This window comes from Octopus sinensis, unplaced genomic scaffold (genome assembly GCF_006345805.1).
Source record: "Octopus sinensis unplaced genomic scaffold, ASM634580v1 Contig00547, whole genome shotgun sequence".
NCBI lineage: Eukaryota > Metazoa > Mollusca > Cephalopoda > Octopoda > Octopodidae > Octopus > Octopus sinensis.
This window is the reverse complement of record NW_021824056.1, coordinates 5,030-20,075: the sequence shown is the minus strand read 5'-3', so window position 1 is coordinate 20,075 and position 15,046 is coordinate 5,030. Positions and strand designations below refer to the sequence as shown.

The window sequence follows — 15,046 nt, the reverse complement described above, 5'->3', positions numbered from 1 at the left end:
ATATATATATATATATATATATACATGTGTGTGTGGAGGTGCAATGGCCCAGTGGTTAGGGCAGGGGCGGAGGCGATCCCTGCTATACTCTTTCGTCACAACTTTCTCTCACTTTTTCTTCTGTTGGTTTGCTCGCTTAGCCAGCGGGGTGGCGTCATTGAAGGCTAAAACAATGCGAAGCGCATTGTGACCATCGTGATAGAGGAGAATTTCTTTTTGAAAATGACTTTATGGAATATATTATGAATGAATGAATTAATTAGTGTGTGGGACTCAGAACTCAGAGCCGTGCTGCTATTGCCACTGCACAGAAATAAATATTGCAATTTGTAATTAAAGCTTGTTTATCCCATGTCTTTGTCGTATGTGTGTGTGTATGTGTGCATATACATACATACATAGGCGCAGGAGGCTGTGTGGTAAGTAGCTTGCTTACCACCACATGGTTCCGGGTTCAGTCTCACTGCGTGGCATCTTGGGCAAGTGTCTTCTACTATAGCCTCAGGCCGACCAAAGCCTTGTGAGTGGATTTGGTAGACGGAAACTGAAAGAAACCCGTCCTATATATATATATATATATTATATGATATATATATGCATGTGTGTGTTTGTGTGTCTGTGTTTGTCCCCCTAGCATTGCATGACAACCGATGGTGGTGTGGTTATGTCCCCGTTACTTAGCGGTTCGGCTAAAGAGACCGATACAATAAGTACTGGGCTTACAAAGAATATGTCCCGGGGTCGAGTTGCTCGACTAAAAGCGATGCTCCAGATGATACTATATCGTCTGAAAGAATTAAACGCTTTTCTCACCATGTATATATATATTATATAATATATATATATATATATATATATATATATATATATATATTATATATATATATATATATATATCACCGTGATCACCGCGACCGACCAGGCTATCAGATGTTGCTACTCATCGCTGGTCACGATGCGCTTCGCACTGTTTTAGCCTTCAAATGACGCCACTCCGCTGGCTAAGCGAGCAGACCAACAGAAGAGAGAGTGAGAGAAAGTTGTGACGAAAGAGTACAGCAGGGATCGCTTCCGCCCCTGCCGTAACCACTGGGCCATTGCACCTCCACACACACACACATATGTATATATATATAATATATATACAAAGCATATACATATGCATACATACATACATATATAATATATATATATATATATATATAATATATATCACGTGATCACGTGACCGACCAGACCATCAGATGTTGTTACACATCGCTGGTCACAATGCGTTCGCATTGTTTTAGCCTTCGAATGACGCCACCCCGCTGGTTAAGCGAGCAGGCCAATATATATAAGAGAAAAAAATCTATCAGAAAGGAACTCTATCTCTCTTAAAAAAATATCTTTTGATAAGCATAACAAATGCGCAACCGGTAAAAAGAACTTTCACCTAATTAAATACACTCTCCCTTACTTAAATTATTTTGTCAGCATTTTCTACACTTCCTTTTTCTATATATCACAACTCGTGTTCCACATCTCCTTTTTTAAATATATATATATATATATATATATATATATATATATATTCGCAAGCGTTATCTTCAGCGGGTTTAGCCACCAAATTCCTCTCACAGTATTCTTGACAACCAGAAGGTGTTGTAGAAATCACTTATCCCATGGTGAATATCCAAGGACGTTGAACACAGGTAATGATATTTCTGTGACGGTGATAACCAAGAGACCTTCTTAAGTACACAGTCATACCAGCAACTTTTATTGTTAACTGTTTGGATGTAAAACCGAATAAAATTTCTTAAAGCCAGGACAACCCTCAGCTGTGAATTTCCATCTAATATATATTGTGTTGATCTGTTGTACTGACTGAAGTGATGATATGATTTAATGATGTCGAAGTACTACTCTGGTTTCATGCTTTAACGATGTAGTTAATAAACTTTTCTATGAAACTAAATACTTTATCTAACGGCTTCCCTTTACAGGTACAACACAAATCTAATACCAAAGCAAATACTAAAATTAACAGCCATATTTTTGCTGTAAATATTCCTAACGTTCATGAACCAGTCACCAATCTTGATGAACCAATTAGAATATCACTCCATGTAACAGATCCGGTAATAAATATCTATTTATTATCGCTGTTGTTGTTCTCGTTGTTTCTTTTCATTTCAAGGACATACTTAATTCCTCCTGAAATAAACATGGACCACGGCGCTACAAATAGTACAAGTAGTAGTTGTTGCAGTAGTTGTTGTTGTTTTAGCTGTTGCAAGTGACAATTATAACGATATCTTTATAATGTGTGTCATGGACATGTTTCCAGTTATTTGTGTTGTATTTTAGTATCGCCAGTATATTGTTTTAATATGTATATTGTTTTCATTGATTGCGGCTGTGTATTTTAAATTTGGTTAATTTCTTCGGGATTTCGTTGACAGTTGTTGTTGTTGCTGTTGTTGTTGCTCTTCTTTATCCTGTTCTTGTTGTTTATCTTCATGCCATGCTTAACCTTGTAGACCTATTATAAAACACATTACAATCGTGAACATCACGATATTTAGTTCATTTAACATTTCTAGAACTACACTAACTAATCTCTTCTGTCATTGTTATAGTGATGCAATATAAATTAGGAGAATATACATAGATATATATATACGCTCACAGTGTCAGTAATAATTAAACATTTATAAACTTAGCTTAGTAATGATTCATTATATGTATTTTAATTACTTGATTAAAATATCAGAATTTATATTTTTTCCAGAATGCCATCAACCCCCAATGTGTCTACTGGGATGAATCCTCCGAACATTGGGCGACAAAAGGCTGTAATATGTCCCGCTATGTACCTAGGAAGAAAGTAGTTTGTTCCTGTAACCATCTTACAAGTTTTGCTATACTAATGGTTGGTAACATTATGGCGTGTTGTTAACTGCCTGTAAATTGGCAATTGTGTCTATGGATAAATAATTTCAACGCCTATTAAATTTCATGTTGGTGGATATTTCAGTAAATATGTGACATTGATATTTTGTAATAAGTCACTGTTGTTCTTGCTGCTACGGCTGTGTTGTTTATTTTTAAACTCACGATGGGTCCGTTTGGTGCACCAAGTCGCCATCCTCAATAAAATGCGTGAGATTTCTTCCAACACGGATGTGAAGGACAGAAACAGTCATCTCTCCTGGAATTAATATCTATTGCTTCGAAACTCTCAGACTGTTACTCTAAGTGATAGATATTTAATAGCACAATAAACATGTTTGCAGCTTAGAATTTTAATCATTAGTCGTTTCATGATTCTCTTACAAGATCTCTCCTCTCATTTAACTGACAATTTGTGTCAATAATCCACATGTATCCAATATCTATCAGTTTTTACAACACTCCTATTAACCATAAAAACCACATCCCTATATATTATACATATTTTAGCCTAAGCGAAGAGTTGAACTCACCCAATATGTTAGTACACTCCATACTGGTTCTATTATCACCTGACATCACAATGACGGAGATTAAATAATCAGGTCACGGATGTTGTTTCTATCATTATCAGTGTTTTCAGGAACACTACTGATTCAACTTGTCTTTATTACTGTTTTCGTTTCTATTGTTTTTATTACCAAAATAATTCCAATTTCACATTTTAAATGTATCTAGTTAATTATTCATCTCATATTTCACGTCGTACATCGGTCCTCAGTTAACAGATCGTTTCAGTGATACACCTTGAATTAGTTGTACTGATAACATAAGATACACGTTCAGTGAATTTGAACTCAAGGTTTAAACGCTGATGGTATATTCTACCTGGAATATACCCGTCGTTACGTTGTGAGTTCAAATTCCGCCGAGGTCGACTTTGCCTTTCATCCTTTCGGGGTCGATTAAATAAGTACCAGTTACGCACTGGGGTCGATATAATCGACTTAATAACTATGTCTGTCCTTGTTTGTCCCCTCTGTGTTTAGCCCCTTTGAGTAATAAAGAAATAGGTATTTCGTCTGTCGTTACGTTCTGAGTTCAAATTCCGCCGAGGTCAACTTTGCCTTTCATCCTTTCGGGGTCGATTAAATAAGCACCAGTTACGCACTGGGGTCGATATATCGACTCAATAACTATGTCTGTCTTTGTTTGTCCCCTCTGTGTTTAGCCCCTTGTGGGTAATAAAGAAATAGGTATATTCTACCTGGACTCAGATGTCGCTTACATACATTATATATATAGTAGTGCTTCATATTGTAATTAAGTATCATGTTACATGTAATAGGAGATGGTCCCGCCTATATGAACACTCATAATTTATATAAGTAATGACTTAGCATATAAGAAAGGAAGAGGAGGAGAGGATAATACGTTGTTGTTTGTTTCTATTGCAGAACGTCTACCAGAATGAAGGAGCTTTAAAGAATATTCAACTCTTGTCTATTCTTTCTAACATTGGTTCCGGAATATCATTTGTCTGTCTCATTCTGACAGTAATAATTCATGTTTATTTCAAGTAAGCATTTCAATTTCTATTTCCTTTTATAAACTATTCAAATGCATTGAGACAGTGTCCATCAGTTTGTAGGTCTCTACACACTGGTAAGCATGACGAGGCAGATGTCTGCAGGAAAATCATGGATGTGAAGAGAATTCCAAGGTCAACAACTACACTATAAGAGTAAAAACAATAACCAGAATTGCATGTGATTTCTCATTACTAACCGGAAGATAGATGGGGAAACCTAAACCACTGTAAAGAAATTAGACTCATTCCCAAGGCCTTCTATTACTTTGCAAAAAGAAAACGTCTACCTTTTCATATATCATCTCACTAATCTATGTACTGTGTTCGACTCACATTTGTTAATTAGTTATAAAAATAACAATGGAAATACCATCAAACATAATAACCTATACAGCTGTTCAGAAAGTCATATTTAACAGCAGACAGAGCGCCACAGATGTGGTCAGTCCCTACAGAAGAGGAAGCGCTCCAAATTGCTCAGCCACGAAACAGGGTACGGCACAACTGTCAGGCGGTAGGTGATAACAGAAGCTATGTACATCTGTGTCGCCTCCGCCCGTCCTAGCAGAGATAACGCCCTTCCAGACCAGGTCCGGATTAAGGCAGTCATCTTGTTTGTGATGTCACACCAATTCTTCTCTATCTGAAGGTCAGGAAACAGGCCCCTAGCGTTTTAACAGGATCTTCCGTTCAACTTTTCGCTCCAGGTGCCGAGTTGCAAGCCGAGTGACTTATTGTGGTTTATTTCTGCTCATGCCACCGTTTCGTATCGTTGGATGGCGTTTCCTACACAAGGTAGCTGCCATTCATCAGACACGATTATGGTGATGTCATCCGCACACGCAGTAACAACAATACCTTCACGGTCCTATTAGCGTTGAAAAACAAAACTTCTCTAGAAATTGGCGCATATGACACCTCTTATCAGACTGTTCTGCGCATGCTCATTTATACTAACTAGTATTGTTCACTTAGCCAATCACGGGGTATACAGATTCCCTATACAACAATAAACTAAATAATAATCAAACTAGCTTCTAAGAATGTATTCTACACACAGATTGGTCAAGCAGATGTCCTTAAACTTTTAGCGATAGCTGGCTTACAACTCTCTCCGTGGAGAGTTAAAGAAATTATCCAGTCGCTGATGAAATCCCAACATAAAATTGAAACTAGTCCGGCTGATTCTTACTTTTATTGCTACAAAGATATTGTAATGTAATTCCTACAACTGTACATTGAATCTATCACCGACTAAAACCTACAAATATAATATAGCATTGCTACGAATGTACCAACAATGTATATTATGTGTGTACAGCATCGCGTCCTACGTTTAATGTAACATGTACAGATACCTGACTTGTTCTTTGACTATAAAGAACTACCATCATAAACAACCAAACCTACCCAGTCAGCACAATAAACAATAAACATAATGTTTTATATCTCATACAGATCATTATACACAGCTATTTTACACATGTCTATATACAAATTCTAAATAAATATTTCATATCTCATTTATATTTCGAATGACTATCATCGATATACACAGTTGTAGTTAATTTTTGATGCATTGAGCAATTTCTTTTAGGTTTATGTTAATTAAATACAATATTATTATTATTTCTTTTTTTTTTTCCTTATTTCAGAAACCTATGGAAAGTAATAGCTTCAAAGATTTTAGTAAATTTGTGCATTTCTTTAGCTGCCACTTATCTTATCTTTCTTGCTGGGTTCAAAGCATATAGCACAGAAATAACAGCTGTTTGTAAGGTAAGTGAAAACACATTTAAACCAGTACATATTTTGTTTTATATAAAAAATTATGAAAAAAAATATATAAGCTTAAATAAATTTCATTCAGTAAAAGTCCATGTTGTAACTATTTCCAAATTCTTCTAACATTTCTATAAATATTACATCTAATGCTTTCCATTGTTAATTCTTGCATTCTTCCATTTGACCAGTGAGGGAGTGTGGATAAGTGCTTTCGGGTTTTCGACGCACCATCGTAAGGACCTGAGGTCGATACCTTAGGCCAGACACTTTTTCACGCTACTAGAATCCATACAGCTAGAAAATAATGAGTGCTACCTGTATTTTAATAGGGCCAGCTTTGTCACATTCTGTGTTACGCTGAATTTTCTTGACAACTACATTAATGGAAGCGGTTCCGGGCGGATTGGCATCAAAAGGGTTAATCGGATCGACAAAACCCCTCATCGCCATAACCGACGGTGAACCTTTTCTCATTGACCATGATTATTGTCAGATGATAACATTATGATCAGAAATACCAAGTAATAAGTGATCAATTTTTAATTGGTGTAATCGTATTTTTGTAAGACATCTTCTGCGTCTCCTAATGACTTTATATAAAAGGTTTTGCTCCCTCCATATGTCTATGCTCGCTTCCTGTTCATATTTAAAAACTTTTATGATAAAAAATACCAAGTAATGAGTGGTCGATTCTTAATTCGTATTTTTGTAATTGCAATTTTGAATTGTGATTTTGTAAAACATCTTGCAAACCTCCTCTCGCCTTTATATAAAAAACATAGCTCACCCCACATGTCTATACTAGTTTCCTCTTCAACATTCATTCAATTTTATTCTATCTCCTCATCTAATCAGCCATTTTTAGGAAGAGGCAAATGAGTCGATGCCATAGTTCCTGATACTTGATTAGTACTTGGATGTATGGATGCCCATGAGGGATGAAATATAAAGTTGAACCCTTTCTTCCCTCCGAAGTCGATAAGTTAAGGTAACGATCGAGTAATGAGATCGATAGTATAGACTAACATCGCTCTCTCTTTCTCTCTCAAACTTGCGCAACTTGCCACGGAATCGTTAGCGCGCCGGACAAAAGGCTTAGCAGCATTTCGTCTGTCTTTACATTCTGTACTCCAATTCCACCTCTCAAATTTCGTGATCAATAACATAAGTACCAGCTTAGCACTTTGGTCAATGTAATCGACTAACCTATTCACCAAAATTTCAAATCTTGTGCCAATAAAATAAAGAATTATTATTATCATTATTATTATTATTATTATTACTTTTTTTTTCTTCTTTCAAATTTTCTTCCATTTCTTGCCGAGTGTCTTCCCGACTCCTAGGGCAAAGAAACTCAGTGTATATTGGTAGGCCATTAAACCAAACTCAGTAGTTCGTTCATTTTTTATTTTTTTTTAAAGTTAAATTAAAATGCATGAGCAGTAACAGTTCTCACATCGACAATGCTCTTCTCAAACGTACGTGATGTACCAGTTAAGACAATCTTTTGCACTTCTTGCAGGGATGGTAAGCCAGGGATCATTCTCATATAATTTTCGGTTCCCTTCTTGATCATTCCTAGTGCTCCTACGATCACTGGTATTGTAACCGCCTTGAGATGCCACATTTTCTTCAATTTCAATGAGTATTATTATTATTATTATTATTATTATTATTATTATTATTATTATTGAGTGAGAGAACAGCGCATGCTGGGGTAAAATATACGAAGCCCAGTATACCCATCTTGGCTACTCGTCTGATATATGTACACCACGCAAATGCATCACAACCATGTGTGTGCGACACGGTGATCTCATATCAAGATAAACAGCACATGACCTTGCAGGAGGGTCCTATTTAGAATTTTCTTCTGGTCGAGTAATCCAACTCGCTCAAAAGTTCCCTGAATAAGGGTTGTTTAAGGATGTTGAACGAACCACCCATGATTCCAGAGGTGAATTATTCAAACCCCAAAGAATCCCTCTCAACACATGGCTATGATGCTCCCCCACTACTTCTGCTTGTGATCAGAGATGCACATATTGTCATCCACTAAGGGACATGGTCAACTGGTTAAGGTCAAACAACTGACAAGCAAATCTGTGGTATTGAGCAGAATATTTGCTGTAGCCCATCTTTTATACCAAGACAAAACAATGTGCAGGATAATACTTCCAATCAGTTAAGATCAGAAGCCATAAGAGCAACTTCCTGGTATTGCATTAGGGCAGTTATTATTATTATAATTATTATTATTATTATTATTATTATTATTATTATTATTATTAACATTATTATTATGTTTTTTCCTTCTTTCTTCAAATTTTCTTCCGTTTCTCGCCGAGTGTTTTCCATACACCTAGGGCAGAGAAGGGCATTGTATGCATTCCCAGATTACACGCGCAAATTCACAGATAAAATATGTATTTAAAAATTAATAAATAAATAAATTTATGGATGGATGTTATTTTCACAGCGATAGTGCTCTTCTCAGTACATGAGCCGTTCCAGTTAATACGATTTTTTGCACTTCCTGTAGGGATGGTAAGCCTGGAATCATTTTCAAATAGGTTTCAGTGCCTTTTTTTATCATTCCTAGAGATCCTACAATCACTGGTACTGTAGTCGCCTTGAGATGACACATTTTTTCAATTTCCATTAGCAGGTTTTTATATTTACTAATCTTGTCAAATTCTTTCGCCGCTATATTGTGATCACAGGGAATACTCATGTCAATTAATAAACACATCCTTTTTGTCTGATCTTTTATAATGATTTCCGGTTTATTGGCTTTTATAGTCCTGTCGGTCTGCACGGGGAAGTCCCATAGAATCGACACATTTTCTCCCTCAGTCACAGCTTCAGGATGATGTTTATACCATTTGTCAGCGGTTTTGATCTTATAATCCCGACATATTGTCCAGTGTAAATACTGGCCGACTCTGTCATGTCTTGCTTTATATTCTGCAGGTGCTAAGACTCTACACCCTGAGATTAGGTGGTCTATTGTTTCAATCTCAGCGTTACAGAATCGGCATTTTGGGTCAGCTCCATTTTTCATCACATTGGCTTGGTAGTTCCGGGTAAATAATCTTTGGTCTGAGCAGCTAATATGAAACCTTCACTCTATGCTTTAGCCCTGAACTTCGTAACGATTGGGGCGTGGTTTTTGGTCGACATCAGCTTGTTTGCTACGGGCCACATACTTGCCATGCAGAGGTTTCTGTTCCCATCTGCTAGAAATTTTCACGTGCTCTTGTCTTTGCAACTAATTTTATTTTCTTTGCAGCTGCAGTTGGCGCATTTCCTTCAGCCTGCTCAATCTGGCGGGTATCTAAGAGATCAGCAGCGAATTTTTTGCTCTCTTTCAGAATAGAGTGAAGTTGTTTAGGTCTTTCATGTTTTTCAACAAGTTTTAGCATCCAATCGTTGGTTGCTTCAAGGCTAGTCCGATTGTGGTGGTTTTGTATGTAAGTTCAAGCTGGATCAAACCTCGACCTCCCTGAGCTCTGGGATGGTAAAGGCGATCCACGTCTGCCTTTGGATGGTGCATCTTATTACAAGTCAGTAGCTTGCGGATTTTCCTGTCAATTTTCATTATTTCACTAGTATTCCAGTTAAGCACATTGAAGCTATAAAGAACAACTGGTACTGCTAAGGAATTTATGGCTAAAACCTTATTATATGCATTCAGCTAAGACTTCAGGACTGTTCAAACTCTTCTATAACATTCTTTCCTAACCTTCTCTTTCATGCTTGCATGCTGGATACCAGAGCCTTCATTTATTTCGAGGTATTTATAGATTTCGTTCCTGCTCAAATTCCTTTATTACTGTTTCGACATCTAATTCGATTGAACTAGACTTTACCAATTTCCCTTTCTTAAAGTGGCTTTGGCACACTTTTCAAGGCCAAACTCCATCCCGATATCATCACTGAATCCTTTCACAGTATGTAATAATCCTTCAAGCTCTTCATCATCTTTGCCATAGCTTAGTCTTTAAGTCATCCTATAAAATAGATGGCTTATTTCTTGTCAATTTTGGAGCCATATCCTGTTCTATTCAGTTCACTTGAGAGTGGTATTAGTGCTATGCAGAATATTAGTGTGAAGGTGAGTCACCTTGGAAAATTCCACAGTTTATGCTAATGTTGTTTGAGTGCAATACTCCATTAGAATGATATAATTGGAGCTTCGTGTTCCATATATCTTTAAAAATCTGAAATCACAGGAGAAATTTTGAAAATGTCCAGCGATTTCAGAATCCACGAATGTGGTATGCTGTCAAAGGCTTTTTTATAATCAATCCATGAAGAGCTGAGATTTCTGCGCTTGTTATGGCAGTTCTCAAGGATCATGCGAATAATTAGGAGCTGATCTTTGCATCGTATAGCCTCATCTGCATCCTTTTTGTTCAGTGGGAAAAGAGGTTATTCTTTTCCATAAATGTATATGTTTTCTCTACTAGAATAGATGTCAAGATCTTATAGGTAGTAGATAACATGTTATAGGCCGATATTTTTTGGGTCTTTCGTTTTGTTTTTTTTGGGGAGAGGGGAAGGTAGTAATACCATTTGCCATCCAATGTGGTGTTTTTTCCGGGTCTTTCATAATACTATTAAATAGTATTACTAACATTTTGTGTGCGGACGAGAGTGATGAGAGCCAGAAATTTGGTACTCTATCAATACCAGGGGATTTCCACTTATGAGCCTTCGTTAGTGCTCTCCTTAGGTCGGCGATTGAGATGTCTTCCCATACCTATTCTTGTAGATTTTTGTAGTCATCTTGGGTGCGTTTGATCCGCTCTGCATTTTCATTGTATGGTTTCTCATCACTCCAGATCCCCTTCCAAAAGTTTTCAGCTTCTTCCATTAGGGGTGGATTTTCAATGGTTATTTTTTCTTTCCCTATTTCCCTGTAAAATGATTTGGCATTGGATTTGAACATATTTTGTTTGTAGAATGTGATTCTTTTCTCAAATCTGCGTATTCTCTGAGCTTTTGCTTGAACTTTTTGTTAAGTGTTTCTTTCGCTGATGAGATTAGTTCTTCTCTTGTTGAATGTCCATATTTTCTCAACAATCTTCCTGCCTTTTTTGATCTTACATCATTCCAGAGATTAGCTCAGTTATTATTGATATCCCTTCGCAATGATTCAATTTCAGTTTCAATTCTACTCTCCAGTTTGATTTTCTTTTCGAATTTGGTATTGCTGGCTTTTTGGGTGTGTTAAACAGCGTCTTTCGATTACCTTAGCGACAGAGTAAATAATTTCATTTAATTTATTAAGATCGGGTTTTAGTTGTTGTATGATTTCCTGTGTAACGCAGTTGCCAATTTTTATTTGTGTTTTATGTTAGTGTGGTTCCCTATCATTCATAGTTGTATGCCCTACAACTGCAATCTCATTCAGAACTTCTTGCTTCATTTCAACAGACATGTGATTTTCAAAATCTGTTTCGACATCATTTTCCGGGCTGTTTTTTCTAGGGTCAATTTTCCTTCTTCTTCAGGATCTTGAGTCGATTCGGCAGATGGTCGCCTTTCAGTCAATACTTGTGGCCCAACATTCCTCTCCTCAGCTTCGTTATTTCTTCCTGACTTGCATTTAGGTCATTCTCTACCTTTTTTGATAGAGGTTAATTCTGCATCTGTGAGTCTGGTATTTCTGAAGATATTCTTCTAACATTTGCTAATCTGTTTTCATCCAGGTTTGGTCTGCTAGCTGGATTCCAGCCTCCTCCAAATTCTGTAGGAGTTGCGGTGTGTGTTTTTCTTGGGTTGGCCTACTTAATGCAAAGTAATAAGCATATATTACTTCTTTATATTCTTCCCGGTTCCATTTAGTTCTTTTACTTTTTTGATTTTCTGGTCGTTGTGATGGTGAACTTTGGGGGCTTAATTTGGGTAGTAGTAGTAGTAGTAGTAGTAGTAGTAGTAGTAGTAGTAGTAGTAGTATTAGTAGTAGTAGTAGTAGTAGTAGTACATAATGGTAATGTGGTGAATTGGTAAAAACATGAAACGAAATACTTTTATATTGAATGACGTTTTTCTGAATTTTCTGTTGATTTTTCAGTAAGATCTGTTTAATATTTATCCCTCTGGGTCACTATATAAATATCAATCAAGGCCTGGCATCTATACGCCACCTCTGCAAAAATATACAGATTCAATGCCTTGTGTGTGTGTTACATATCATTAACTTTGTTGTTTTTGTAGGCAGTGGCTGCTCTGTTACACTACTTCCTTCTGACATTCTTTCATCTGGATGGCTGTTGTAGAAGCACTTCATATTTTCCTGGGCGTCGTTGTTGTATTCAACACATATCAGTCATCTTTATTAAGAAGTGTTCAATTTTGGCCTGGGTATGTATGGCGGCTTCTGTCTTTCTGTCTCTAATTCCATCTCTCTCTATATCTCACACATTGTTTTGCTTCCTTTCTTTTCTCTTTCATTCTTTCATTCTCCTTTATTTCTCTCCCTCTTTCTCTATCTATATTCACACACACTCTGTGTTAAAGTTTTGTATTGATAATACAAAAATTGTTGATTGGAAAAGGTTCACTTATTGATTTCATTGACCCGAAAATGGTGAAAGAATAAACTGACTTCCATGGGATTCGAACCCTGAGTACTGAACTAAACACTTTAAATCATGCCTTTTGGAATTATGTAAGTGGGTGCTACCCAGTAAGGGGCTCAGTTTATTTTTCTCCTCTTTCTCTCTTTTCTCTTTTACTTGTTTCAGTCATTTGACTACGGCCATGCTGGAGCACCGCCTTTAATCGAGCAACTCGACCCCGGGACTTATTCTTTTGTAAGCCCAGTACTTATTCTATCGGTCTCTTTTGCCGAACGCTAAGTAACGGGGACATAAACACACCAGCATCGGTTGTCAAGCAATGATAGGGGGACAAACACCGACACACAAACACACACACACGCATATATATATACTATATACGACGGGTTCTTTCAGATAGAATTCAAGATTGAACAACTGTACGAATATAGGAATTTGGTAAACACTAGAAGGAGGAGAAATAAGGCTTGTGCCGCCGCAAGCGAAGGTGCAAGAAATTGCAAGAAATTAAGGAAAGATCGTAATCTATAAAGTGTACAACTTTAAAGAAAAAAAAGATCATGGAAGTAAAAAACGAAACCGTTGAGAAATGCTTGGCCCCGTGTGGGATAAAATTCGCCATATAGTGAGAGGTGCACGAAGTGCCACGATCGAAGCACACTTTGACACGGCAGAGTGTGGCGAAGGAGGTGTCGTCGTTGACCCTTAAAAACGACGACATCATGCTGCTACCCTCGTATATGGGGAAGAGAACCGCAAAGGTAACGGTTGAAGACATACCCGAGGATACGACACCATGTGGGTAGCAGCGGCGGTCTTACATGATGTGGAACGCGAAATGAACATACTGCAAATGAGAAGGAAGGAAGCGGTACGTTGGAGGGGTCAGACTCTGGAGCTCCTCGTACAGGCAGAGAACAAGATCTTGGAGAGCCTGCCTGACAGGATTTTTAACGAGGATGGCACGTCCATGAGAGTGTCGGTGGAAGGACGAAGACCAGATGCTTCAAGTGTGGAGAAAAGGGTCACGTCCGTTCCAATTGCATCAGGAAAAAAAGAACAGAAGATGCGGCCCCTCCAAGTGTACCCAATGCGGAGGGAGAGGAAGCTAAGAAGAACAACAAAACGACCAAGACAAATACGGAAGCCAAAATAGACCAAATAGAACCGATGGAATACACCCAGTTACGCACAAAAGAAAAAAAGAAAATACCCTGGACTCCCCTCCCCAAACAAGGAAAAAACAACTAACACTGCAGACACACACATTAAACAAATCCCCAACCCTACCCCCACGGCATGTTTTCATTGGAAAACAGTTTGCCAAGCCCCTCCCCGTAAAACAAGATCCTAAAAAATGTTTATTGAAAAATGAAAAAATAATTGCGTTTGATGAAAAAAACGAAAAAAACGAAAAAGTTTACAAATGCTGCAAACTGTCGAGGTTCATGCTGTATAGCAGACCTCAGATGAAAAAGCAATTGCGCGCTTCGCCAAGGTAGGCGAGAGAGAACGAATGGAAGGAGGAGGTTCTTCAGGAACACCTGAAGAAGCCGCCTAATAAGAGATGTCACCAAAGAGGTGTTGTTAGAAGGAAAACTAACAATAACCCCGGCAACCACACCAACCCAGAGCCCAGTGGCAACGCCGGTCAAAGGCCCTGCAGTAGCGGAAGGAAAGGGAAGCAGGCAAAATCAGACCGCCGGTCCCTTTCACAACCGTGAGTATAATTATTTTCCTCCCTCGCCCACAATGGCCAAGCTGGGCTGCCTAAACATACGTGGAATGGGGTCGAAATGGAAACAAATTTGTTTCCTGAACGACCTCACGACACAAGGTATAGATGTTGCTATTCGTAACCGAGTCCAAGATGAGCGAGACCCAAGCGTTCTCACCTTTCTAAATGGTTTCGAGAAATTTATTTCTCCTAGCCGAGGAGGAGGAGAAGAGGCGTGGCAGTCTTCATCAGGAAGAGCTTGGACCTGCAGGTAAGTACTGTCTTTCTGGACCCAGAAGGACGGCTGGTTGTCTGGATGTGACTCACGCAAGTAAACAGTCCTTCAGGTGGTAGCTGTCTACGCCCCGAACGAGGGTAGACAGACGGGTTTCTTTCGAAGCCTGGAGCCTTTCTGGCGACGTCGAA

General features: G+C 38.0%; 1 protein-coding gene across 1 annotated transcript; it reads left to right on the top strand.

The window, feature by feature from the left end:
• Positions 1-1,949: 1,949 nt before the first annotated feature.
• Positions 1,950-12,685, top strand: LOC118768663 (latrophilin-like protein LAT-2; the record flags this gene model as incomplete). The annotated part of the gene is made up of 5 exons (XM_036515508.1): positions 1,950-2,123; positions 2,777-2,917; positions 4,395-4,516; positions 6,184-6,307; positions 12,539-12,685. Coding segments are annotated over exons 1-5 (708 nt in total), but the record flags the coding sequence as incomplete, so codon positions are not given.
• Between the last annotated feature and the right edge of the window lie 2,361 nt (positions 12,686-15,046).